Source organism: Schistocerca piceifrons, chromosome 8, assembly GCF_021461385.2.
Source record: "Schistocerca piceifrons isolate TAMUIC-IGC-003096 chromosome 8, iqSchPice1.1, whole genome shotgun sequence".
Classification (NCBI taxonomy): Eukaryota; Metazoa; Arthropoda; class Insecta; order Orthoptera; family Acrididae; genus Schistocerca; species Schistocerca piceifrons.
This window is the reverse complement of record NC_060145.1, coordinates 291,242,161-291,268,793: the sequence shown is the minus strand read 5'-3', so window position 1 is coordinate 291,268,793 and position 26,633 is coordinate 291,242,161. Positions and strand designations below refer to the sequence as shown.

The window sequence follows — 26,633 nt, the reverse complement described above, 5'->3', positions numbered from 1 at the left end:
TGAGTGCAAATTACACAGCATGGTTGGTTTAATGTACAACTTTCAACACAGACATTGTATTGCGATTCATCTGTCATTTACAGCCGAACCCATTTACATTATGACTCTTACAGCATAATTTAGTGGGAAAATTTTTGTTAAATTTTTTTTGTTTCCTTAAAAATTTGTTCTTCTTCGATAACATTCCGTTTAAATTTGATGTCATTCTGAGCAGCTCTCTCTATCAACAAGGAAATAACATAGCAATAACAGACATTTTGAATTGTCTGTTTCAACAGGTGTGGCACAATTTTCATTGAGAATACAGCACTGTGCCTCCTACAGCTCAAAGCAGCCATAAGGAGTGCACAGATTTCACACTACACTGGCCTCCAAGATCACCTGAACTCACCAAATGTGTCTTTCAGAATTCTTACGACCCTGTGTATGTGCCTCACCCTACCAACAACTCCAGGTTACCACCACCACCACCATTATCCCCATCAGCTACAACAGCAAAATTCTTTCATATACCTGACCAAAAATTACATATGGCTACTGTTTACACTATATAAACATTCAATGGCCAAGACAACACTTAACTGTCAGAAGACTGAATCCAGTACTGCACAGCATCAGTGCTGAACACAGACATGCTTGTAAAAGTGTGGGGTGAGTTATCGCCTGGATGATTGTTGCACTTTTGGTGAAGGACACACTGGAGATTTGTCAAAGGTAAATGAAAACTTTGATCATATATGCCTCGATCATTTGACTTTCATGCAGAACTACTTACTATTCTCACAGTTACAAACTCTAATATTGAACAGGGAGGGAGTCCTGAGACCCTCATGGTTACCACCTTCTCACCACACACCATAGGTATCATTTGTTTTAATGTTTGTTACTCAATAGGGGCCTAGATTCTTAACCTTCAGCTTTAATTTTGGCCCAGTGTGTGCTCCTTTTATTGTCATCAGGTCGTTTTACTATCACTAGGTCATCAGCTTTGTACCTGAAGGCTTTCTTCCAGCCTCTGTAGAAGCTAGCGTGGTTTTCTTCTCGCAACTTGCTGATTTGTAGCTTACAGTTTCCTTTAGTTTTTTGCATCTTTCTTCAAATGAATTAATAATTTTGCTCTTCAAATAAAATTGTGACGTGAAGATCAGTCTGTGAGTGCATCTTAATTCCTATCAAAAGTGAAATGGTGTTTTCCCAAAGCTTCTGTGGCACGTTGAATTTGCGGCCCTTTGGACTGACGGTACCACCTTATGCCAGTCATTGGCATTATCCCCATTAAGCATATCAATTATCAGAGCCTAAGTGGAACTAATTCTCTCAATCTGTCCATTGGCTCTAAGGAGCCCTGTCATTATTAAAATGTGCTCAATTACTTCTGTAAAGTAGTACTCCTTGAATCTTTGAGAAGTAAAGGAAGCCCTCTATCGGTAATTACTTAGATTCCAAAAATTACCTTGCTGTAATTCCACCTTACTAATTGCATCTGTTGATTTTGTAGTGTTTACAGTATATAACCGAGCAAACTTGGTATGTGTCCATAATGCTCAGAATGTGAATTGACTGAAGTGGTCCAATACAATCCATGTGATAAATATATAATAGTGCACTTTCTTTGAATAAGGGATGAAATAAATTTTCCTTGTTACCTGATTTCTTATTCACAATTAAACATTTTACACAACTGGAGATCATTCTTTTCACCTTGTCAGTCAAATCAGGTATATAATAACCTTGTTTTATTTCCTCTTCAGTTCCCTTAACTGTGTATGTCCTTTGTTATGCACAAGCTTAACCATTTTACACTGCATAATGCATATAATACTAAAACTCTTCCATCACAGAACTTTAAAAGAATTCCAACTCTCATTAAAATTTTTTCATAAGACAATTCTTTGACAATGCTCTTGATTGCTGCCAAGTTATGATCCTTCCTTGAGCTTTCTTGATTCTAGCAATTAAACCATCTGCAAAACCAAACAGTACATTCACACAATGACATAAAACATCTACATACTTATCCTAGTGCCATATTTGTGTTGGATGGTGTAGGTATGCTCTTCCAAGACTAAAGCCTATTTTGCTCTTCTTGGTGACAGGTCCTTCTCATACATAATCTTTTGGAATCCACCACAGTCCATTCAAATTAAAAACATATTCCTAGTATATACACCCAGAGTAGCATGGACAATAGGCACAACTTCAAGCTTGTAACTTCTGTATTTTTCCTCTTGTGGTGGTGGTGTTTTTTCACTCATATAGGAGACTGGATGGAACTTGTCATCATCTGGAGATTTTTGTAATAAAAAGGCTCTGAAACATTCTTTGCCTGTATCTTGATGTAGTACAGTTTTGCATTTTGGGTTGTTGATTTTTAAAACTGAATCTGATGAAACAACATCACATAGTGTCTTAAATTCTTGCCTCTGCTTTCCTTCAAACACCTATTTTTGATTATGCCTCAGTATATCACTCAGAAGCTTGGCAATTGTAGAGTAATTTAAGATGTTGTTGTTGTTGTCTTCAGTCCTTAGACTGGTTTGATGCAGCTCTCCATACTACTCTATCCTGTGCAAACTTCTTCATCTCCCAGTACTTACTGCAACTTACATCCTTCTGAATCTGCTTAGTGTATTCATCTCTTGGTCTCCCTCTACCATTTTTACCCTCCACGCTGCCCTCCAATGCTAAATTTGTTATCCCTTGATGCCTCAGAACATGTCCTACCAACCGGTCCCTTCTTCTTGTCAAGTTGTGCCACAAACTCCTCTTCTCCCCAATTCTATTCAATACCTCCTCATTAGTTATGTGATCTACCCATCTAATCTTCAGCATTCTTCTGTAGCACCACATTTCGAAAGCTTCTATTCTCTTCTTGTCCAAACTATTTATCGTCCTTGTTTCACTTCCATACATGGCTACACTCCATACAAATACTTTCAGAAACGACTTCCTGACACTTAAATCTATACTCGATGTTAACAAATTTCTCTTCTTCAGAAATGCTTTCCTTCCCATTGCCAGTCTACATTTTATATCCTCTCTACTTCGACCATCATCAGTTATTTTGCTCCCCAAATAGCAAAACTCCTTTACTACTGCTAAGTGTCATTTCCTAATCTAATTCCCTCAGCATTACCCGATTTAATTCGTCTACATTCCATTATCCTCGTTTTGCTTTTGTTGATGTTCATCTTATATCCTCCTTTCAAGACACCGTCCATTCCGTTCAACTGCTCTTTCAAGTCCTTTGCTTTCTCTGACAGAATTACAATGTCATTGGCGAACCTCGCCATTTTTATTTCTTCTCCATGGATTTTAATACCTACTCCAAATTTTTCTTTTGTTTCCTTTACTGCTTGCTCAGTATACAGATTCAATAACATCGGGGATAGGCTACAACCCTGTCTCACTCCCTTCCCAACCACTGCTTCCCTTTCATGCCCCTCGACTCTTATAACTGCCATCTGGTTTCTGTACAAATTGTAACTAGCCTTTCGCTCCCTGTATTTTACCCCTGCCACCTATAGAATTTGAAAGAGAGTATTCCAGTCAGCATGTCAAAAGCTTTCTCTAAGTCTACAAATGCTAGAATTGTAGGTTTGCCTTTCCTTAATCTATTTTCTAAGATAAGTCGTAGGGTCAGTATTGCCTCATGTGTTCCATCATTTCTGCGGAATCCAAACTGATCTCCATCGAGATCGGCTTCTACCAGCTTTTCCATTCGTCTGTAAAGAATTCGCATTAGTATTTTGCAGCTGTGACTTAATACCGATAGTCGGTAATTTTCACAACTGTCAACACCTGCTTTCTTTGGGATTGGAATTATTATTTTCTTCTTGAAGTCTGAGGGTATTTCGCCTGTCTCATACATCTTGCTCACCAGGTGGTAGAGTTTTTTCAGAACTGGCTCTCCCAAGGCCGTCAGTAGTTCCAATGGAATGTTGTCTACTCCCGGGGCCTTGTTTCGACTCAGGTCTTTCAGTGCTCTGTCAAACTCTTCACGCAGTATCGTATCTCCCATTTCATATTCATCTACATCTACATCCTCTTCCATTTCCAAAATATTGTCCTCAAGTACATCGCCCTTGTATAGACCTTCTATATACTCCGTCCACCTTTCTGCTTTCCCTTCTTTGCTTAGAACTGGGTTTCCATCTGAGCTCTTGATATTCACACAAGTGGCTCTCTTTTCTCCAAAGGTCTCTCTAATTTTCCTGTAGGCAGTATCTATCTTACCCCTAGTGAGATAAGCCTCTACATCCTTACATTTGTCCTCTAGCCATCCCTGCTTAGCCATTTAGCACTTCCTGTTGATCTCATTTTTGAGATCTTTGTATTCCCTTTTGCCTGCTTCATTTACTACATTTTTGTATTTTCTCCTTTCATCAATTAATATATAATGGTATGACAGAGATTTAGGAACCAGGTTTTAAATTTTAAGACATTTCCAGGGGAAGATGTGGACTCTGACCACAATCTATTGGTTATGAACTGTAGATTAAAACTGAAGGAACTGCAAAAAGGTGGGAATTTAAGGAGATGGGACCTGGATGAACTGAAAGAACCAGAGGTTGTACAGAGTTTCAGGGAGAGCATAAGGGAACAATTGACAGGAATGGGGGAAAGAAACACAGTAGAAGAAGAATGGGTAGCTCTGAGGGATGAAGTAGTGAAGGTAGCAGAGTATCAAGTAGGTAAAAAGATGAGGGCTAGTAGAAATCCTTGGGTAACAGAAGAAATATTGAATTTAATTTAAGATAAACTTCCTAAAGTATCCTGTTAGTCCTAGGAAACTTTGAATTCCTGAAACAGATTTTCGTTCTCGACAGTTTTGAACAGCTACTGTCTTTTCAGAAGGCTGGATTTTTCCACATTGTGAAACATATCAAGAAACTCAACAGTGCTTTTCAAGAACTGGCTTTTTGAAAAATTAATTTCCAAGTTGTATACTGCTTTAGTTTTTTAACAGTAAATCAAGCCTCACTGGCTTGCCTCATCATCACTCTTTGTTGGTCTTTTAACACTGCCCATGCAAACAAACATAATGTTCTCTTAGAGCCAATGCAAAAAAAGTATTTATAAAATGGTGGCACACTGCATGTGGATTCGATAATCAAATACATCATCTATGAGAGGCAATGGGTAATGATCTTCCACTGTGATTTTGTTTAATTTTCTGTAGTCATTGCACTCTTCATTTTTCTTTTTTACAATTACAACCTAGCTAGTACAAGGTCTGTCTAAAAAGTATCCGACCTTTGATTTTCCCGTGCACAGCAGAGACGATAGTACGGCGTAAACTGTACACAGTAAAGGAAGAGACCTTTATGAGCATGTGTGAATTTTGTCCCTGCCTTCCAGCGCATCAGTTGTTGCCTGTCGATCACTGAGTGAGGTGCTACAAAATGCGTTCGTCGGATTACCAATTCTCTCAAGATGACTGAACTTGTTGAGCAAAGATACAGCATCAAATTTTGTCAAAAACTTGGCAATTCTCAAAGCGAAACAATTCGTAAGATTCAGCAGGTGTTTGGAGAAGAAACGATGGGTAACATGAATGAAGGAGTGGTTCAATCAATTCAAAAATGGCCGCACATCAGCGGAGAGTGACCACCATTCGGGCAGGCTCCAGGCAGCTGGGAGTGCAGCTGTTGTTGAGAGAGTGCAAAATTTGGTGATGGCAGATCGTTGTTTGGCCATGCAGGAGATGGCCCAAGAGGTTGGAGTGAGTAAATATTCTGCACGTGCAATTTTGCATGATGATTTGAACACGCACCGAGTGGCTGCAAAATTTGTGCCTAAGTTGTTGTCACTGGAACAAAAAGACCTCCATTCTGATGTTGCACAGGACCTTCTGGACACCACCAATACTGATCCTGCATTTCTGAACACCGTGATAACTGGAGATGAGTCATGGATGTATGGATACGACCCAGAAACAAAAAGACAGTCGTCGCAATGGACACACCCAGAGTCTCCAAGGCAGAAGAAAGTGCAGCAGGTGCGAAGCAAAAAAGGTGATGCTGACTGTTTTCTTTGATGTCCATGGTATTGTGCATCACGAATCACACTGGAAGGACAAACAGTGACAAAGGAGTACTATCAAGATGTTCTCCGGCGACTCCGTGATGCAGTTTGACGCAAAAGACTAGACATGTGGATGGCGAAAAAATGGCAACTGCATCGCGACAAAGCCCCCGCACATTCGTCCCAGTTCATCCAAAATTTCTTGGCCAAACATGGAATTACAGCTGTTCGCCAACCTCCCTACTCTCCAGACATGGCTCCTTGCAACTTCTGGTTGTTTCCAAAATTGAAGACGCCACTGAAAAGGTCCCATTTTGAGAGCAGAGAAGAGAGAAAGCGGAACAGAACGACAGAGCTGAGCACCTTTCCAAAAGATGACTTCTACAGGTGTTTCCAGCTATGGAAGGATCAGTGGGCTAAGTGTGTGAAAGCACAAGGGGCCTACTTTGTAGGGGATAAGGGTCCCAACCCAGTCAGGTATTGGAAAAATTTTTTCTGGCCAAAGGTTGGATACTTTTTAGACAGGCCTCATATATTCACATGAGCTTTGTTATATTATTCCTTGATGAAGCCTCATGTGGACTTCGTTGTCAACAATTTCTTTTCATTCTGGTGACAATCTTCTGGGTCTAGTATATGTTGGTTGCTCTTTTCTCACAATAACCTTCATTGTGACAAGCTTTGTCTGTTGGGGTGTAATCAGTTACTAAATCATTTATATGTTCCTTTGTTTCACTACTACCACAGCTTTCAGTATCTAAATCTGGTTTGTCTGCTATATGGATCGATATAAGATGAGCTTCTCTTTCTGGCTTTCTAATAGTAACTCCATCCCAACTACCATTTCTAAATTCCTACTCTCTAGAAACAACTTAAACATCTGATTGAATTTTCATATCATCAATCTCAACAATTCCCATAAAACACCCTTGCAGATAGATGAAGTTTTGCCCAAATCATATTACACCTGTACCTTGGAAACTTGGAACACTCATAATCTCATAAATCTCTTGTCATAACAAACTACGTTGACTGCCCACAATCAATTAACATCTTCATCTCTCAGTTACTTATTTGTACATTTTTAAATTTACAATTGTCAATACTCTTCTTAACACAATTTGCATTCATTGTCACCTTTTGATTTTATTTATTTATTTTATTTACACATCAAGTTCCGTAAGACCAAATTGAGGAGCAAATCTCCAAGGTCATGGAAGTGTCAGTACATGAAATTACAACATAAAAGTAATAACAGATAAAAAGAAAATGTTTATGAACCCGAAAAAGTCAAGCCATGAGTTTAAGTAAATGCAATCAACAATACAACAAGAATCAGCTTAATTTTCCAAAGAACTCCTCGACAGAATAGAAGGAGTGACCCATGAGGAAACTCTTCAGTTTTGATTTGAAAGCTCTTGGATTACTGCTAAGATTTTTGAATTCTTGGGGTAGCTTATTGAAAATGGATGCAGCAGTATACTGCACACCTTTCTGCACAAGAGTTAAGGAAGTCCGATCCAAATACAGGTTTGATTTCTGCCAAGTATTAACTGAGTTGAAGCTGCTTATTCTTAGGAATAAGCTAATACTGTTAACAAGAAATGACAGTAAGGAATATATATACTGAGAGGCCAATGTCAAAATACGCAGACTCATGAACAGTGGTCGACAAGAGGTTCGTGAAGTTACACCACTTATTGCTCGAACCACCTGTTTCTGAGCCAAAATATCTTTTTAGAATGGGAAGAATTACCCCAAAATACAGTACCATATGACATAAGCGAATGAAAATAAAAAAATATATTTAAAAACAAAGATGATGTGACTTATCATACGAAAGCGCTGGCAGGTCGATAAAAACACAAACAAACACATACATACACACAAAATTGAAAGCTCTTGGATTACTGCTAAGATTTTTGAATTCTTGGGGTAGCTTATTGCAAATGGATGCAGCAGTATACTGCACACCTTTCTGCACAAGAAAATGGATCCCCAAACCACCTTCCTTACCCTCTGGCTCCTACCCTTGTAACCGCCCCTGGTGTAAAACCTGCCCAATGCACCCTCCCACCACCACCTACTCCAGTCCTGTAACCTGGAAGGTGTACACGATCAAAGGCAGAGCCATGTGTGAAAGCACCCACGTGATTTACCAACTGACCTGCCTACACTGTGAAGCTTTCTATGTGGGCATGACCAGCAACAAACTGTCCATTCGCATGAATGCACAGACGCAGACAGTGTTTGTTGGTAATGAGGATCACCCTGTGGCTAAACATGCCTTGGTGCACGGCCAGCACATCTTGGCACAGTGTTACACCGTCCGGGTTATCTGGATACTTCCCACTAACACCAACCTGTCAGAACTCCGGAGATGGGAACTTGCCCTTCAGTATATCCTCTCTTCTCGTTATCCGCCAGGCCTCAACCTCCGCTAATTTCAAGTTGCCGCCGCTCATACCTCACCTGTCTTTCAACAACATCTTTGCCTCTGTACTTCCACCTCGACTGACATCTCTGCCCAAACTCTTTCCCTTTACAAATGTCTGCTTGTGTCTGTATATGTGCAGATGGATATATATGTGTGTGTGTGTGTGTGTGTGTGTGTGTGTGTGTGTGTGTGTGTGTGTGTGTGCGCGCGAGTGTATATCTGTCCTTTTTTCCCCCCAGGGTAAGTCTTTCCGCTCCCGGGATTGGAATGACTCCCTACCCTCTCCCTTAAAACCCACATCCTTTCGTCTTTCCCTCTCCTTCCCTCTTTCCTGACGAAGCAACCATTGGTTGCGAAAGCAGAATTTTGTGTGTATGTATGTGTTTGTTTGTGTTTCTATCGACCTGCCAGTGCTTTCGTATGGTAAGTCACATCATCTTTGTTTTTAAATATATTTTTCCCGCGTGGAATGTTTCCCTCTATTATATTCATATCATGAAAATAAAGAAAAGTAGATTAATTTTCATGTTGAATGATCACTTACTTCAGATATCATCCGAATAGTAAAAATAGCAGCATTAAGTCTTTGAACAAAATCCTGAACTTGGGCTTTCCACTACAGTTTACCACCTATCTGAACACCTACAAATTTGAACTGTTTAGTTTCACGAGATCACATGCCCATTTCGTGAAATTAAAATGTCAGGTTTTGTTGAACTGTGTGTTACAAACTGTAAAAACTGAGTCTTACTGTGATTTAGCATTAGTTTATTTTCTACAAGCCATGAACTTATGTCATGAACTGCACTATTTGAAACTGAGCCAATGTTACACATAACATCCTTTACTACCAAGCTAGTGTCATCAGCAAACAAAAATATTACAGAGTTACCTGTAATATTATAGAGCATATCATTTATATAAATAAGTAACAGGACTGGCCCCAGCACTGCCCAATGACCTTTTGCTGTCTGTTGCGAAAGTAAGAGGTGAACCAATTGTGAGCTACTCCCTCTATTCTGTAATGGTCCAACTTCTGGAGCAATATTTTGTGATCAACACAAACGCCTTAGTTAAATCAAAAGATGTGCCTAGGGTTCGAAACCTTTTGTTTAACCCATCCAGTACCTCACAGAGAAATGAGAATATAGCGCTTTCAGTTGTTAAACAACTTCTAAAGCCGAACTGTACATGTGATAGCAAATCATATAAAATGATCAATTATCCTTACATACATAGCATTTTCAATAACTTTAGCAAACACTGATGGCATATAAATAGGTCTAAAATTATCTACATTATCCCTTTCTCCTTTTTTATAAAGCGGATTTACTACTGAATACTTTAATCATTTAGAAAACTGACCATTCCTAAAGGAAAAATTACAAATATGGCTAAATACATGGCTAACATGTGCAGCACAGTACATTAATACTCTGATAGGCACTCCATCGTAACCATGAGAGTCCTTAGACTTCAGTGATTTAATTATTGACTCAATCTCCCCCTTGTCTGTATCACAGAGGAGTATTTCAGACATCAATCTTGGAAAGGCATTTGCCAAGAGAGTTATACGATTACCTGTAGAAACTAAATTTTTATTTAATTCACCAGCAATGCTCAGAAAATGAATGTTAAATACTGTAAATTGTTGATCATTCTTCTCCTTCATGCATTCAGATGAGATTGACCAAACTTGTTGCAATTGAAGCATCTCTTTCTCTTGCTCTTGTGGTTGCAACCAGTTGACCTGTGGGCACTGGCACCACAAATGAAATACTTCCTGTTTGGATCACAAGCTGAGCTTTTAGTGTTTCTGTTACCAGTCTTTAGCATCTTTCTCACTGGAATTTCCAAAATTTCCATTGCTGTAACTTTGGTTATTTCTATTTGGCAATGATTTCACAATTCTTTTGCAATGCTTCATTTTTTCCTTAAACTCTTCCACACTTCTAGCACTACAAAGTAGAAATTTTGTGCCTGAATCTAGAAGTTTCGTACCTCAATTATCTTCTATCCTGTCAATCACATACTGCAACAGCAAGTCATTATCAATATCAGTATGGCTGGCAATTTCTTTCATTATGACAAAATATTTTTAAAGAAAGACTTCCCATTTTTCCTATCACTGAAACAGCAGTTGTGGATCTCCACGCCATTTTTCATGCCGACTTGTTCTTGCAAAGCTTTCTTCAGTGCAGCCCACAATGTAAAGCCTTTCTCACCTTGAATAAAAGGATTAGCCATATCATCAAGTGATTTTTTTGCTAAAACAAGCATTTGCAGTTGACTCCAGCCCGTTAAAAATGCTGTTTCCTCAAAATCAATGATCCACTTTTTACATGGATATCTGTCACTACTGATAAATGATGTAAGAGAACACTCAACATCACAAAATGACAGAGAAAATTTACATTGATCTAGTGAATGAAGTAAGAATTGTTTTGCTTTTATCACCTGTTTCTAAAATGGAATTTCTTCTGTCTTTTTTTGAGAGACTGCATCCTTTCTTCATAATCATTAGCATTCTCTTCACATTCTATGTCATCATCAATTTTCACCGCAAGTTTGTCAATGTTGGATAAATAATAACAAATTTCGATAGTCATTTCATTTTTTGTCCTGTTATCTATACAAAATACGATGGTTGCCTAGACATTAATGCACCCCATTTCTTTTCTTCAATTATTTTTCACTGAACATAATGAGAATACACACACAAAAGAATGGTGTTTTATGTACACACCCTATTTTTCTACATAATATCCATCCCGCTCTATGGCCTTCCTCCAGTGTGAAAAAAGGGCATGTATGCCCTGTCAGTACCAATCCTCATCCTGGTGGCAGAGCCAGTGCTTCACTGTGTGAATCACCTCCTCATCATCATCCTCAAAATATAAATGGCATCCTTTAATAGCCCAAAGAAGTGGAAGTCTGAGGGGCCAGGTCAGGGCTGCAGGATGGATGGGGTAACACTGTCCAACCCTGTTTTGCGATGTGTTCAGCAATCCTCAATTTGTGTGGGGTTAAGCACTATCGTGTTGCAGCAAAACATCTCCTGGGTTGCAGTGGTGCTGAAGTCACCGGAAGGGCGTCTCGAGTTTTGTCAATATGTTGCACACGCTTCTAAATTAATGGTACTGCCTCTTGGCATCACATCCGTGAGAATCACACTTTACCGGAAGAAGCAGTTGCTTTGAATTTTTTCTTCTGTGGGGAGTTGGAATGGTGCCATTCCATCGACTGTAATTTTGTTTCGGGCTCAAAATGGTGAACCCTGGATTCATCATCTGTACAATCCAGGCCAAGAAGGCCTTCCCCTCAGCTTCAAAATGTTGCAGCATATCAAGACAAATGTTTTTTTCTGTATGATTTGTGATCCACCATTAGACACCGCGGGACCCATCCTGCACTCTCTTTTGAATATCCAAGAGGGCGGATAATTCCAGCCACACTTGCTTTGCTGATTGACAGATGCCGTGCCCACTACCAAGTCGTAATGCATCTGTCCTCGCAAATGACTACATCATCTCACCGCAAAATGTCAGGTGTGACAGCTGTGGATGGTCTCCCCGATCGTTGCAAATCGTGGAGCTCTGTGGAACCGACTTCTGATGACCTTTGTATGTTGCAGATTGCTCCCAACTCCACTTCTGAAAATGATGCTACAATAAATGATGCCTTACCTTTAAGTTCACCAGCTACTGTCTGGAAAGTAAAATAAGGAAATTCTCTCAATCATTTCCAATTCCTTCTGTCAGCTGGAACTGTTCCCAAAATTAACTTATTTAGAGATTTAATGGATTCAAGCATCACTTTTTCAATTTCACTTAATAATGCCATTTCTAGAGTTTCTCCCCTTCTTTGTCGGTTATTTTTCCTTCCGTCGCATTGTTTAAAATTTCTCCTTGTGTAACTCTGTTACTGCTAATTGTCATTAAAATGTTGATCCTCCTTGCAGACCTAAAATCAACGCAATTACACATCGCTACATCACTGCAGGCAAAACAGCCCTCAGAAATGTTCCATCATAAAAGTCCCAGATATGGCAGCAAAAGGTATCATCATTCTTCCAGTTGATCAGGACAGACTTGCCAAAATTTGTAGGAAAAATGTTTCCAACTTGCACATAGAACTGTTAATTATTCTCTGGGTTACAAACTAATAGTGAACAGTCACATAACCAAAACTATCAAACTCAAACTCTCTCTCTCTCTCTCTCTCTCTCTCTCTCTCTCTCTCTGTCTTTTTTCATGAACATTGTTTCTCAGAGAACACACAAAACCACTCTCCAATATTTGGCTTATCCAGTGTGCCACCTGTCTCGTCAGCAGGAAAACCCATACAAATCTCACAATGTAATTGTAAACTATACCCAAGGCTGTATGGCATGGACATAAAAGATATACTCTTGTAAAATTGGACAATTCTTATAAGAATAAAAACTCTATATAGTCCTACACATAAACTAAAATTACTGCAAGTTCCTTTCTTCACTCATATGTAAATTAAAATTCTGTGAAGTCAGATGAATCTTTTTGAAATGTGCAGTATTTAAGACTGAGCAAGTCAAAGAGTTTTAAAGCATCTACAGAGAACACGTTAAACTTCAGAATTCTACAGTGCATCATGATGTCCCCTTACTCCTACAGGAAAGAACAACATATTGAGTTTTATGGCTTGTCAACAGGACAGTCTCTTAGAAAAGGATGTGTGAAGCACCAGCCACGGTACATTGAAGGGTCTCGCCTGACGACTGTCTGCACTGAGTTAAGGAAATCATGCATAATCTAAACCCACATAACTACTTGGCAATTTCAGTCTGTAAAGAGAAGCCTGAGTCTTAACCATCACAGTTTTTTCAGGCTCATAACAGTGGTTCATTTGTGGTGAAGGTTTTTACTCTTGCTAAATTCGATGAGCTGACACGTCTTATGTCAGAGACTGTAATACATTTTGCTCTACATAAAAATTATATCGACTGCATGACAGACCAAAATGCAGTTCCAAAAATTAATTCAAAAAGACCCAGGCCAAATGGCCATAAGTAGAGAAATATATATGCAAGGTAAATACAGCAGTCACACCAAATCACAGTGTAAAGGTTATTTTAGATACTAACACTGACATACAAATTTGCCAATGAAATGTGAAAGTACATTGGTTGCTAACTTCTTCAGTGTAAATGTACAACAAGCTTACAATTACTATGATGTGCAACAACCTGGTTAAAGTTGAACTTGCTATATGTGCTTCTCTGCTGGAGAAGTCAATAATGCTATATTGCACAAAACTTGTCTTTATATTCTACAAAATAACAGAAAAATACTTCTTGAAATTCTTGCAAACTGCTCTTTACCTGCATATGTAAGGAAAAATACTTACCTCCAATAATGACATGCTAGTAGAAACTATATCTCCAGCAGCGCACATGTCATTCAGTACTGCTACAACTTCAACAGCAACAGATCCCATAGCATCAAGAATTGAAGAGATAACACTGTTTAGGCGCTTGTGCTTTTCAGAAACACTAGCAACAAGTTGCAAAGTATTTCTTGGTACACCAGTATTAATGAGAAGAACCTAAAAATGTAAGATGATAAACTTCAAAACTAAGCTGCAACAATATGCTCATAGTACGTATATGATTAACATACAACTGAAACAGTTTAGTAGACTTGTTGTATCAACATTACAAGCTAATGAACACACCCTTACAAAATGCAGGTGTTTTGTCACATCTAATTTGCACAACTTCACCCATTTCATCACTTGTCTTTGATGCAGGATATCTAATTTTCTTAGTAAGAAGAGCATAGTGACCATAAGTATGCAAAATTAAATGGAAATGCAATTTATTTAATTAGGCAAACACTACTAGAAGTCACTTTTTGAAACTGAGTACACATCCTGCTCAACAAAAATGTGACAGTATCTTGTGTTAAATTCTAAGCTTTTGTGTGTTAAACTTATCAATTATCATCGATAACTTGTTAACTTATACAGGCTTTCTTAACTTATACAGGATCACCTCAGATATGATGATGCACTGGTATAGTTTAGCTAGCATTTATAACACGATTAAATATGAGGCCCTTTTCTAGCCCAAAACCCCAATAGAGTGCACTACACAAAGGAATGAAAATAAGTGAATATGTTTATTTACAACTGGATCACAACAAACAATTTTAGTCTACAATTTAGTCACATATTGTGCAGCTGTAAACACATGAAAGGACTGGAAACAAACAGCAATGATACCGTATTAAAATAATTTCCAGATGTACAGTTTCTAGGAGTGTCACCTTGCTTAACAAATTATGCTGTCAAAAGAAACAGATGACAGACAATCAGGCAAGATATAAAACATAATATAACACTCGTTTAGTTCATTTTGATGTCATAAATATGTTGTTGTTGTGGGGGTGGTCTTCAGTCCAGAGACTGGTTTGATGCAGCTCTCCATGCTATTCTATCCTGTGTAAGCTTCACATCCAAGTAACTACTGCACCCTACATCCTTCTGAATCTGCTTAGTGTATTCATCTCTTGGTCTCCCTCCACAATTTTTACCCTCCAATACTAACTTAGTGATCCCATGATGCCTAAGAACATGTCCCATCAATCAATCACTTCTTCTAGTCAAGTTGTGCCACAAATTTCTCTTCCCCCAATTCTATTCAGTACCTCCTCATTAGTTACATGATCTATCCATCTAATCTTCAGCATTCTTCTGATATAGTATAACTAAACTGTATCAAACCTTCATCTGCGAGATGAGAAAGACATTTCAGGAAGCTATTCGTAGTGAGCTAATGGCTGGGAAAAAGCTATTAACAGCTTTCAGTCAAAATATCTTGCACGAAGACCACTACATGAAGATGTAAATTGTCATATAGAATGCCCAGGTATAAATGTGCTCTTCTCTCGATATATTCTCAAGTCTTGCTTCAAACACCTAAGACATGATGATCAACATCAGCATGGCCTCAATGTGGCTTGTCATCTGCCCAGGTTTTCTTTTTTTCTTCTCAAGCTGAAGCAGGGTTCTACAAATAACAACAAATGCTAGATACTTTCTGATCATAGGCATAAAACCAACGTGTATTATCAGTGGCAATAATAGAAGTTTATATTTTTTTGAACTTGTTACTGGAATTCTCTGCAGATCTCCAAGTGACACTGCTTCTGCTAAGCAATCAGTTGTTGAAGTACATACAAACTCCACTGTAGTCCTCTATCATTCTGCTGTTTTGATAGAATTCATGACTGCATTTTAAAAATGTCTTGGATAGTGTATGTTTCAGATTCAGATCCCACATTTTATGCAACAATTACAGGTAAGATGCCAATTGAGGGTTATCCCAAACAATGACTATCAATAATCAGTGTTCAGCTGTTTGTGATAAGGCTACACCAGTCTTAAATACTGTGTGAATGCACGCCAAAAGCTCATGTCCTTTTTTTTATTTGCTTTTAATTTCTGGAATTCTTTCTCTGTAGTTTAAAATGAGCTATACAGAAGAGCCTTTGCATACTGTCACTTTTTAGGGTTCTGTACCTCAGTTGGTAAAAATGGCATCCTTATAGAATCACTTTGTCAATTAAGTCTTTTTTCCCAGCCAAGAAGTCAAATACACATATCAAAAAAAAGTTTTGCATTACCCCGGTTCCCAGAACTCCTGAAGATAGACATTGGCTGTGGATATTGCATCACAGACACAGTCCCTTTCACTATTCAGAGATGTCACTAAACCCGCCCAAAGCTGTAAACATCCATGATGAGCAGCGCCTATTAGACAGCCGATCAGTTCCAGTCATTCCACCAGGAAGGATGTACACGGCTCATGTTGTCTGTTGTTCAACCACACCTAGACAGTCAATACCATGGATCGATCGCGTCTGCATTGTTACTTTGTGCCAGGGAGGGCTCTCAACAAGGGAAGTGTCCATGCATCTCAGAGTGAAACAAAGAGATGTTGTTCGGACATGGAGGAGACACAGAGAGACAAGAATTGTCAATGATATGCCTCGCTCAGGCCGCCCAAGGGCTACTACTGCAGTGGATGACCGCTACATATGGATTATAGCTCGGAGGAACCCTGACAGCAAAGCCACCATGTTGAATAATGTTTTTCCTGTGGCCACAGGAGGTTTTGTTACAACTCAAACTGTGCGCAATAGGCTGCATGATGCACAACTTCACTCCCAATGTCCATGGTGAGGTCCATCTTTGCAACCACAACACCATGGAGTGCGGTACATATGGGCCCAAAAACATGTCAAATGGACCGCTCAGGATTGGCATCACGTTCTCTTCACCAATGAGCATCGCATATGCATTAAACCAGACATTTGTCGGAGACGTATTTGGAGGTAACCCGGTCAGGCTGAACGTCTTAGAGACACTCACTGGGCAGTGAGAGCAGCAAGATGGAAATTCCCAGCTGTTTTGGGGTGACATTATGTGGGGCCGACATATGCTGCTGGTAGTCATGACAGGTGCCATAATGGCTGTACAATACGTGAATGCCATCATCCGATCGATAGTGCAATCATATCGGCAGCATATTGGTGAGGCATTTGCCTTCATGGACGACAATTCAGACCCCCATCGTGCACATCTTGTGAACGACTTCCTTCATGATAACAACATCACTTGACTACAGTGGCCAGCATGTTCTCCAGACATGAGCCCTGTCGAACAGGCCTGGAATAGATTGAAAAGGGTTGATTATGGATGACGTGACCCACTAACCACTCTGAGGGATCTACACCGAATCGCCATTGACGAGCGGGACAATATGGACCAACAATGCCTTGATGAACTTGTGGATAGTATGCCACAACGAATACAGGCACGCATCAATGCAAGAGGACGTGCTACTGGGTATTAGAGGTATGCAATGAGTGGTTTTCATGAGCAGTGAAAAGGGTGGAAATGGTGTTTATGTTGATCTCTCTTCCAATTTTCTGTACAGGTTCCACAACTCTCACAACTGAGGTGATGCAAAACTTTCTTTAGTGTGTGCATAAATAAATTGTACCAAAAGAAGCAAAGCAGTATTGTTGAGTTTTTAATGCACACAGCAGAATCAGTAAATCCTTATAGCTTAGCCAAGTAAATTCAATGTTAATTTTTATTCATAAAAGTAACATTGTGGTGCTCAATTCAGTCACTGACATAAAATTCTGAAAAACCTTCTGCCACTGAAGTAAAGAAAAAACTAATAGTGTCATCTATGGTATTTTGGTGTACTACAAAACTAACAGTGCCATCTATTAGTTCTATGATGTACTACACTTTGATTTCATGTCACGAAACTAAACATCCGAACTACTAAGCTGAGCAGAATCCTAAAACTTTAAATGTGGTATTTTTCCCATGATTTAATTTTGATAAAATAAAGCCTATTTGATTCCCCAAGCTTCACACGAATTACCTGCAAAAACACTATGCAAATTTGTCTAGTAGTTTTTCGAGATTAGCATGTTCAAACAGGCAGACATGACAGTGTTACAGTTTTATTATTAATATCAATACAACTTATTACAGACTTGTCTCTTAAGCAAGACAATGATTCTCAAACCATAAACTCTTGACACACAACAGTAGAAATATGTTCACAATGAACATTGGAACTACATTCTGCAAACTAAATTTTGGGCATAAATGTTAACAAATATACTGAACTGCAACTACCATATGCCTCCCCATATATCGCTCTTGAATGAGAAACAAAGTTACTCATAATAAATCATTTGTACACAAACCTTAAGGTTTTATAAAATTTTGGAAAGCATATGATACTGCATGAAACTTACGTTACTCATTAATGTCACTATTTTAGCCTATCATTACTAGACTATACTGCAATGACTGACTGAACAGATCACCTTTCATAATTTAGATCAAGTTATGAGGGGTTAATTGCTAAATGTTTGATTTTTTGGTCTTTCTCAGTGAAGGAAATTTAAATCTACATGGAAAAATGACTGTGTTCAGATACCTACTCAGATGAACAGGAGCAACAAACCTGCAGCCATTGTGATGAAAGGTAAAATAAACTGTATATAGCAGAACACACTGCCAATTAGAGTACAGCATTTTCAATAGTAGCTTTACACTTGCTGCCACTTGAATAGTCCCACTCTATACCAGCTCATCTCTCTTAAAGGTAATCTGTTGTCAATTAACCCTTCACTATCTTATCTATATAGGATCAAATATTTTTTATTATCATAATACACAACAAAATATACATCACAAAGCAGTGATTTAAAAGAGGGTCATCAGAATCCATACCTTCAAGTTAGAGGGCATTAAAATTGATACTGGCTTCTTTCCTTTGCAAAACTGGACAGCAGAGCCATAAGTGCAGACACTATTATCCAACCCAGATGGTTTTCCATGCATGACTACCTCACTGATGAACGCCCATTGTGACACCACACTCATTTCTTCAGAAAGAGAACGGGGAGCTTGCGATGGACAGTAGCCATGTCTTGATATATTACCACTGGTACGACCTAGTTGCTGGGTCCTGTGTGATAAAAAAAAGAAATATATACTAATACTAACACATTATTTCTCAGAAAGGGAACAGATTTACATCCAATATATGTTGTGAGGCACTGTGACCCAAATAACTGCTGTCAGCAGTATTAATTTCAGGAGCAGTCATCTTGCTGTCTGCACTGTACTTAAATGGAACCATATATTAAGAAGTATATCGGCTGAAATGCAAAACTGACTGAAATGAACATTAAAAAAATGTTTTATAGGCATGTCTATTTCACCGGTGCTCAATGACCCCATCTGCAAATGCAGAGGAGAGATTCACAATTAACACTGCAATAACGTAAAGTATTTTGATTAGATTGGTGATTAGAAATAAACTATAAAGATAAGTAATTAGATGCAAAATGCAGAAGTAATGAATAAGGGCATATATGTATCTCTGAAATTTGAGCGACTCTGTTGTAAAATCTACCACACACCTGCAAACATAATCTGACTAGTAGTTCTGTGATATTTGTGCAATTGCTAACAAGCCTTCCCTGAGAATGAGTGGCTGCAGTAAATCTGCTTGCACTGCCGATACCCCTCAATGGAATAACCATTTCACATCCAGCTCCTTTGCGTACTTTTAAGAAACAGGTGTTTCAGAATTCCAAAGATGGGAAATGTCTCCTCAGCATATACATGGGCTATCAGTCTTATCTTAATGTAAGTTGGCCACATTTTCATTTCTCCAGTCTCTGTAGTTTTCCTTTTGATTCTGTGTTACAACTGTGTTTCTGCATCAGAGAATTTTTTTCCATCTTGTAATTTCTTTCATAGCTCTAAGCTTTGATCATTCCTATCACACACATGTATTGTTTAATCATTTTCTCCAAATATGTGTGCAACTAATTTGATTGGATCCTCTTGTTTAATTTACATCAACAGAGTAATATTTGGTTCATTTATTAGTTACAGAGTTTGATCTCTCATTTTATTATTAATGAGTCTAGGGTACTAGTGACTAATAACAATGCTGACAGAGTGAAATATCAGGTTTCTAGATGTTTATCAAACAAGATATACAATGCAAGTATGTGTGCACTCTCTCACACACTCTCTCTCTCTCTCTCTCTCTCTCTCTCTCTCTCTCTCTCTCTCTCACACACACACACACACACACACACACGTGGGGGCGAGGGGGGAGGGAGGGGGAGGGAGAGAGAGAGAGGGAGAGAATACTCTATGCTGCTGCAAATTAAAATGGCAAGAGAGTATGTCTGTGTGTCAGTCCAGCACAAAGTTTCAAACTATTAAGTATCTTCATTACTCTCACTGCTTGAAAAATGCAAAAGTAAACTCTGACTGAATCACTTCCACTCAGTACACGGAAAAAATTATACATTTACCAGTGCTAAGAGAAACTTTCCTCTTACGGCAGAGCAGTAAAAAACAACTATTAATACTCAAAATATAGTTAAATCTGTAAAAATTTTACAGAGTTGCACATGCAAAACATTTACTTTAACTTTCTGTAAATAAAGAATAAAAAATATCTTTTCTGTGCAACAAACTAGACTCAATATACAAATCCAGTTGCAGATTAAAATCTAAAGTTTGAATGTCCACAATAATATGTGAAAGCAAAGACAATAAGCTGCAATAGCAAAATACCTGTTTCGCAAGAACTCCACCAATGCTCCAGAAAGAGAAACACCATAGGCTGCAGAACTACCAAGCCCTGCACGCATCGGCACATCAGACTCCACACGGATGAGGAGGCCGCCGAACCGTGTCAACTGACCCTCCAAGTCTACTCCCAGAAGCATCCCAACAAACAGCATTAGGAATGCTGTTACAGAGTACTCTTGCTCTTCATTTGAATGCACCAAGTTATATTCTGAAGTAAGTGAAGATATGGTTTCCTTCAGGAGATTCAAATTAACACCTTCAGGACATCGCCAGGAAAATTCATAAGGTGGAATTTGAAGTATGCTGTTTGGATGGCTAGCCATACTCTCAATCTTTTCAAACAGGCCATCAAAAGTCACATTGACGTCCAACTGTGGCAATTCCAGTCTGACAGTGCCTTTCGACTCAGAAATTTCTTGCACATAGGCTCTTGTCCGTACCCCTAAAGTGGCTGCCACAGCTGGTTTCCCATATACAACTGAGTGTTCTCCAAAGAGAATCACTTTCCCTGGAGCCGAGACAGAATAACTGAACTGTCTGTGAGTAGAATTCTCCATTACTGCCCGACTGAAGTGCACCACAAAGCTGCTCCACTCAGGTAACCTTTACATCTGCTTGACAAAGGTATGTAAAGTAGGACTGATGTTGCTGGGCAGATAACTACCCGGGCATGACCTATGAACTCCCCATTTATTTAAATAAGCCTACATTAAATACAAACGTAAATTACAACATTGTTCAATAATGACACCTATTGAACAAAAAGATTATGTAGATTTCTGTTCCTGCCACTGCTTTGTTGTTAATGTCTTCTGTGAGAAAGCATGTATTGTTTTCAGTTCCTCTTCAAGTACTGAATTGACCAACCTGAAGAAAAAGCCAAACATTATAATCATCTACTTCCCAACAACAATGATAAGATGCAAACAACAAAGAAAACAAAGCAATAGCTTGTATCTTCCTTAATGAATTTGCAATTCACTTAGTTTTGACAAACTGCTCGCAAGTAGTAGATTTTTCAGTTATTATATTAATAGTCTTTTATTCCCACAGACTGTATCTTGTACAAACATCTGGGCAAATTAATGAGACAAGAGCTTAGGATAGTTAGATCAACACATAATTTACTACAAGTAATTTCTACCCAGCACAACAGATAGCAGGTAGCCTTTTACTTAAACACACCTGTGCCTTTGAAGAAGAGGCTTCCCTTCAAATTTATCTGACACTATTAGAACACTAAATTTGGCACCACAACCATCAGATTCATCATGAACTTCCTGAAACAACAATAATTAATACCTTGAAAGAAAGAATATAATGCTAATAACATAAAATATATAATACTTAGCACTTGTCAAGTGCTATACATTAACAAGATAGGAAAGTTCAAATTTTTATACTACTAAGAAATAAAAAAGGAATTCCACTTAAATGTGATATGAGCTTTCAAATAGCTTAACCAATGCAAGCATCAGCTACATGCATGGCTGTTTCATTTGGTGAGAAGGCAAATAATACTCCTTTTCAGTTCTGGAAGTAATCCCCCGGGCTCATAGCTCAGCCACTTCTAGGCAGTATACTTCCTTCCACCAGTGTTAGCTCAGGAAAGAATGTAAGAGATCTTCTGTGAAGCTTGAAAGGTAGGAGAGGTACTTAACAGCAGTGAGAAAGGGTTGTAAATTGTGTCTCATTAGCTCAGTCAGTAAGAACACTACCTACAAAATCTAACATTCTGGGATGAAGTTCCCAAGCAACATAGCTTAAATTTGACACAAATTGTTAAATTACATGCAACACATTAAGAAGCAATAGTAGCATGCACTCCCAAAGCACAGACACATAATACAGTATAAAGTCATCAGTCTGCAACCCGTTTCTTTCCCATTAATCTACATCAAATGTATCAGCTGATCTCTGGGTAAATGACAAGCTGGTATATGCTCCACATGGGAAAGTGTTTTTACTACTGATACTCCACAAAAAATCATATTTGTGGAATACTGTACAATTGTTTGTTTGCATCAAATCACATGCATAACAACATAATCACTGCTCGATCATCAATATGTGCTCCAAACTGCATGCACGAAACACTAGAATGACTGTTGGCTGAACTGTGACAAGCCATATTAGCTCTTCCTACTGTACACTTTCCCTCCACCCATCCACCCTCTTGTAAGTACACTACTAGTAAATAATTGTAGTGGTAACAACTTTCTAAAGGTTTATAAGTGTTTAATGATTACTTCACGGGACACACCAATTTAATTTTTGCACTCACGAAGTCCCAACACCTGGAATTGTTTCAGAGAACACTTCACACTGTAAGTTGCAACAACATGATTAGTTATACTTTCTGCATTTTATAACTAACCTTTACAGACTTCATGTCTAATACCATGGTGACTATGCAGCACGTTAATTTAATTTAAGTTTCACCCATTACAACAAAATGTTAGATTGCTTAATGGGAGTGTTAAAATCACACTAATACTAAATAAAAACTACAAATTATTTATGACACAGAAATTAAAAATTCTGTAGGCCAGAAACCTTTCACAGTTTAAACACATCACTGATGTATTATGAAAAATATATGCATTCTGATTCTCAAATATTTTGCCTTTCTACTAATTTTTTGAAATCTTTCTATTGTTTCACATTTGTGTTATAAATGACACCCTTTGAAATTAACAAAGTGCATCAGATAATATATAAATGTACATTTTTGCGAAATATTGAGCTGGTTGCCTTAGTTTCCAGAAACTACTGCATAAATTGATTGCTGGATACAAATATTGTACTCTTGCTACCACGTACACAAAGACTGACCTCTGTACAGTATCTTGGTCAAAATAAATTTCTGCCATGTTAAATTTATTGTAGCCTATACTGAAATCTTCAAAGTTGTTACTTTCCTTCCTTGTTTTTAAGTTAGTACACGGAGGTTGTGGCAAAGCCAGATTACTCTCCCCATATACTATGCAGCTAGAAACTTAAGATTTTTTATTCATTTAGGTCAGATATAATGAAGTGTGTTACTTTTTGAACACTGAATATCTTAACTAAAAGGGGTAAAAGCAAAGGCTATAATAAAATGTCACACTGCATAATTTCCATAACAATAATATTTAATTCATTTGGCTTATTTACATAATTGTACAGCCTTTTATGTATGTACACAACAATAATGCAGTATAAAAATAATTTTAGTTACAGAATGCTTTGGTCCAGCATATATATATCAAAATTAACTCTGACACACAAATCTGCCCATCAGCTACAAAAGTGCCCTAAACTACTGAGATCAACACACTTCAATGGCGTTTCAAATTAAAAGACAAAATAAAACAAAATTTTTATGTACTACTGTTACAAACTAGAAGGTAACATGTGATTTGCGCTAGTGGCAAATTGCAGAACAGTGTACATCAATATAAAACTACACAGATAACTTTCTATTCCTGAAAAAGTCCTATAGAAAAGTAAATAATTACCAGCAATCCACATGAAATAACAAATGCAAGTTTCTCATAGTCTTTTTCCACAGGGCTTCACCTATCTGTTCATAAATGTTAAATCCACCAATTATTACAATATTCAAAATTTATTACTGTGATTAAAAAAAAAACTAAATAACTGATCAAATAAGAATTGGTGATTGTTTTGCCCTCACAGAATGTACCGTAATCGAGAAATTCCGTGTAACAAGTTTTACTAAAACCTTAATAGTGAACAGTAAAGTAATTTTTTTAGAATAGGTATCACAAAATTCAATGATTAATCACATTTCAAACAAACATGGGTGTCTGGTGATATTTGGCGATACATGAAATACAAAAAGAAGAGCAAGAAGTGAGCACATGAATACACAGACACAATAAGGGGAAATAAATCAGGATACTTCTGGGGTGGCTTTATAAATATGCTACAGACAGTTAATACAACACAACCGATTATTGAAGCCATAAATGCATAACTAAGCCATTTTTCATTTGACAACTGTTTCTTCAATTTCACTTTTGTCTGTGATTTCTGATTCACATTACTCTTTGATACTACAGGTCCACTGTCAGATTTCAACCTCATCCCATCACAACCAAATTCTATGTCAACAATAACTATTACGGACATGAAATAGAATATTGTTAATGCTACAAATGGTATAAGAACATTATCTTTCAATATTAATGGCAACATACTGAAATTTGACACTAAAAGAAACCAAAATACTGGGAATGGTTCAATTGGAAAATACAGAATAGCAGGAATGGCTGCAAGGAGGATGCTTTTTTCATGGACATGGAAAGAAAACAGGAAAAATGCAAGTGAAGAATTAATTAGTGCCAGCAAAAATTTATTTTTTTCTGGGTGTAGCAAAAGATCAAGGCAGCTAGGCGTTACAGCAAGTAGAGTGGAAACGAGGCAAATTTTTGCCATAATCAGATGGTCCACATTCCGGAGTTTGTATACAATGTTTAAAGCACACCACACATTTGCTACTTTGTCTTCAAAAACACCACGATACAATGGGAAAAGACGGCGAAGAACTTGCAAGATCACATCTATATTACTAAGAAATGGAACCCAAACCAAAATAAAAGTTGGGATTACAACACTTGCAATACACAGTAATTTTTTTAATGCTAGCAGTTTTTTCTTCGTCGATAAACAAACTCCTAACATATAGCAGAAGAAAGGCAATGAATGGTATAATTCCATTTGCTTGTAATTCAATGCCAAACAGAATGCCATTGCCGCAACCAGCAGTTTACTTTGAAGCAATGCAGCAACAGCTGCAACCATAAATCCCAGAGAGACTCCATTGTATTGAAAGTGTCCATGGTCAATAAGTATAATACCAGGATAAATTAGTGCTAGAAACAGTTCAGCAACATATGTGTCGTGCCTTGCCTTTTGGCTGCTCGGTTTGTTAAATTTGTTTATCTGGCCTCTGCTTTTGTCTGAAAAATAACAGCACAGAGCAGGTATATATACAAGGAGATCCGCTACAACTACAGTTGCTCTCATAAATAACTTGTGTTCATAGCTTTCGTAACCACGTGAGACCTTCAGGGCCACAAATTCCGGATTTATGTATCGAGCTACATAGCCGCAAATTAAGCTGTGGTAAGCTGTCAGTGGGGGATAGTCAAGCCCCCAGTACTGTAAGTCATTGTTGGAAGTGTTAAAGTACCACTCTTTCGTAGGCAGATTCAAAGTGATTTCCATCCAATGTCTTTGAGCTTCATAGTCACCGAACATAGGCGGTTTATTTTGTCCTGAGTAAGAAAACAATGAGACGCACCATCGTAAAAAGATCGCCACAGAGACGACCAAAATCAAACAAACACGTCTACTAACTCTGTCTGTCATTTTCAAAGCTGGAAAATTTCTATAAGTGTTTGAGTCTCAATCGTGAAGCTTCCACCGGCAGGACGCTTTAACACTGGTGTTCTTGAACAAGAATGTTACTTACAACATGTGATGCTTCAAGTTCTTTAATTAATTTCGATTTAATATATTCTTCTGTATAAACCATCTTACACCAACAATTACAGAAGAGCAGAAATCCTGAAAGCACGGCGCATGCAAATCTCAAATCGGTCGTTGTGGTGCAGTGAATACACGTTGCCACAACCCCACGCGCGCGCACTACTTCGTCTGCAACTATTTGCAGGTCTGCCAACATTGTGGACAGAAGTTTAATTAAGAGACATTTTGTGATAGAAAATTTTTGTCATTTTAAACTCATTATAAATATTAAGCTGTGCGGTTATATGGCTGTGAGGCTAAGAGAAAGAAGGTCGATTCACGCTCGATGGAACAATACAAATAACAAAATATTCCACAATGAGTTCCATTACAAACCGGCCGTAAACGGAGCGCAAGGAAACGTCAAGGTCAAGGTTGCACACTTTTGGCGCTGTTGCTAGCATAGGAAGTTAACCTATTTTAGCCGCTTTCATTT

General features: G+C 38.1%; 3 protein-coding genes across 3 annotated transcripts in view; all 3 read right to left on the bottom strand.

Moving 5' to 3' along the window:
- Positions 1-21,227, bottom strand: part of LOC124711317 (mevalonate kinase) — a 32,105-nt gene extending 10,878 nt beyond the window's left edge. The window contains exons 1-3 of the mRNA XM_047241334.1: positions 20,642-21,227; positions 18,770-19,007; positions 13,850-14,047 (exon numbers count right to left, since the gene is read on the bottom strand). Coding sequence (XP_047097290.1) covers positions 13,850-14,047; positions 18,770-19,007; positions 20,642-21,216 — 1,011 coding nt within the window. The 5' untranslated portion in view covers positions 21,217-21,227. The remainder of the gene's footprint in view (positions 1-13,849; positions 14,048-18,769; positions 19,008-20,641) is intronic.
- Positions 21,228-21,387: 160 nt separating this feature from the next.
- Positions 21,388-26,322, bottom strand: LOC124711318 (bolA-like protein 2). Its single transcript, XM_047241336.1, has 3 exons — positions 26,142-26,322; positions 21,845-21,939; positions 21,388-21,526 (listed from the first exon to the last, which is right to left on the bottom strand). Exons 1-3 carry the CDS (start codon positions 26,202-26,204, stop codon positions 21,427-21,429), a joined length of 258 nt encoding a protein of 85 aa, XP_047097292.1. The 5' UTR covers positions 26,205-26,322; the 3' UTR covers positions 21,388-21,426.
- LOC124711316 (probable dolichyl pyrophosphate Man9GlcNAc2 alpha-1,3-glucosyltransferase) lies at positions 23,776-26,284 on the bottom strand. The gene has a single exon (XM_047241333.1). The coding sequence runs from the start codon at positions 26,036-26,038 to the stop codon at positions 24,443-24,445; it is 1,596 nt and encodes a 531-aa protein (XP_047097289.1). The 5' UTR covers positions 26,039-26,284; the 3' UTR covers positions 23,776-24,442.
- Positions 26,323-26,633: the final 311 nt, after the last annotated feature.

Excerpts from the sequence above, each read along its gene's own strand:
- LOC124711316 (XM_047241333.1), bottom strand. The coding sequence starts at position 26,038 with ATGACAGACAGAGTTAGTAGACGTGTTTGTTTGATTTTGGTCGTCTCT.
- LOC124711318 (XM_047241336.1), bottom strand. The coding sequence starts at position 26,204 with ATGGTTTATACAGAAGAATATATTAAATCGAAATTAATTAAAGAACTT. Across the intron at positions 21,940-26,141 it reads AACTTGAAGCATCACATGTT|GAAGTTCATGATGAATCTGA; the intron begins GTAAGTAACATT and ends TTGTTGTTTCAG. Across the intron at positions 21,527-21,844 it reads CCTCTTCTTCAAAGGCACAG|GTTGGTCAATTCAGTACTTG; the intron begins GTGTGTTTAAGT and ends CTTTTTCTTCAG.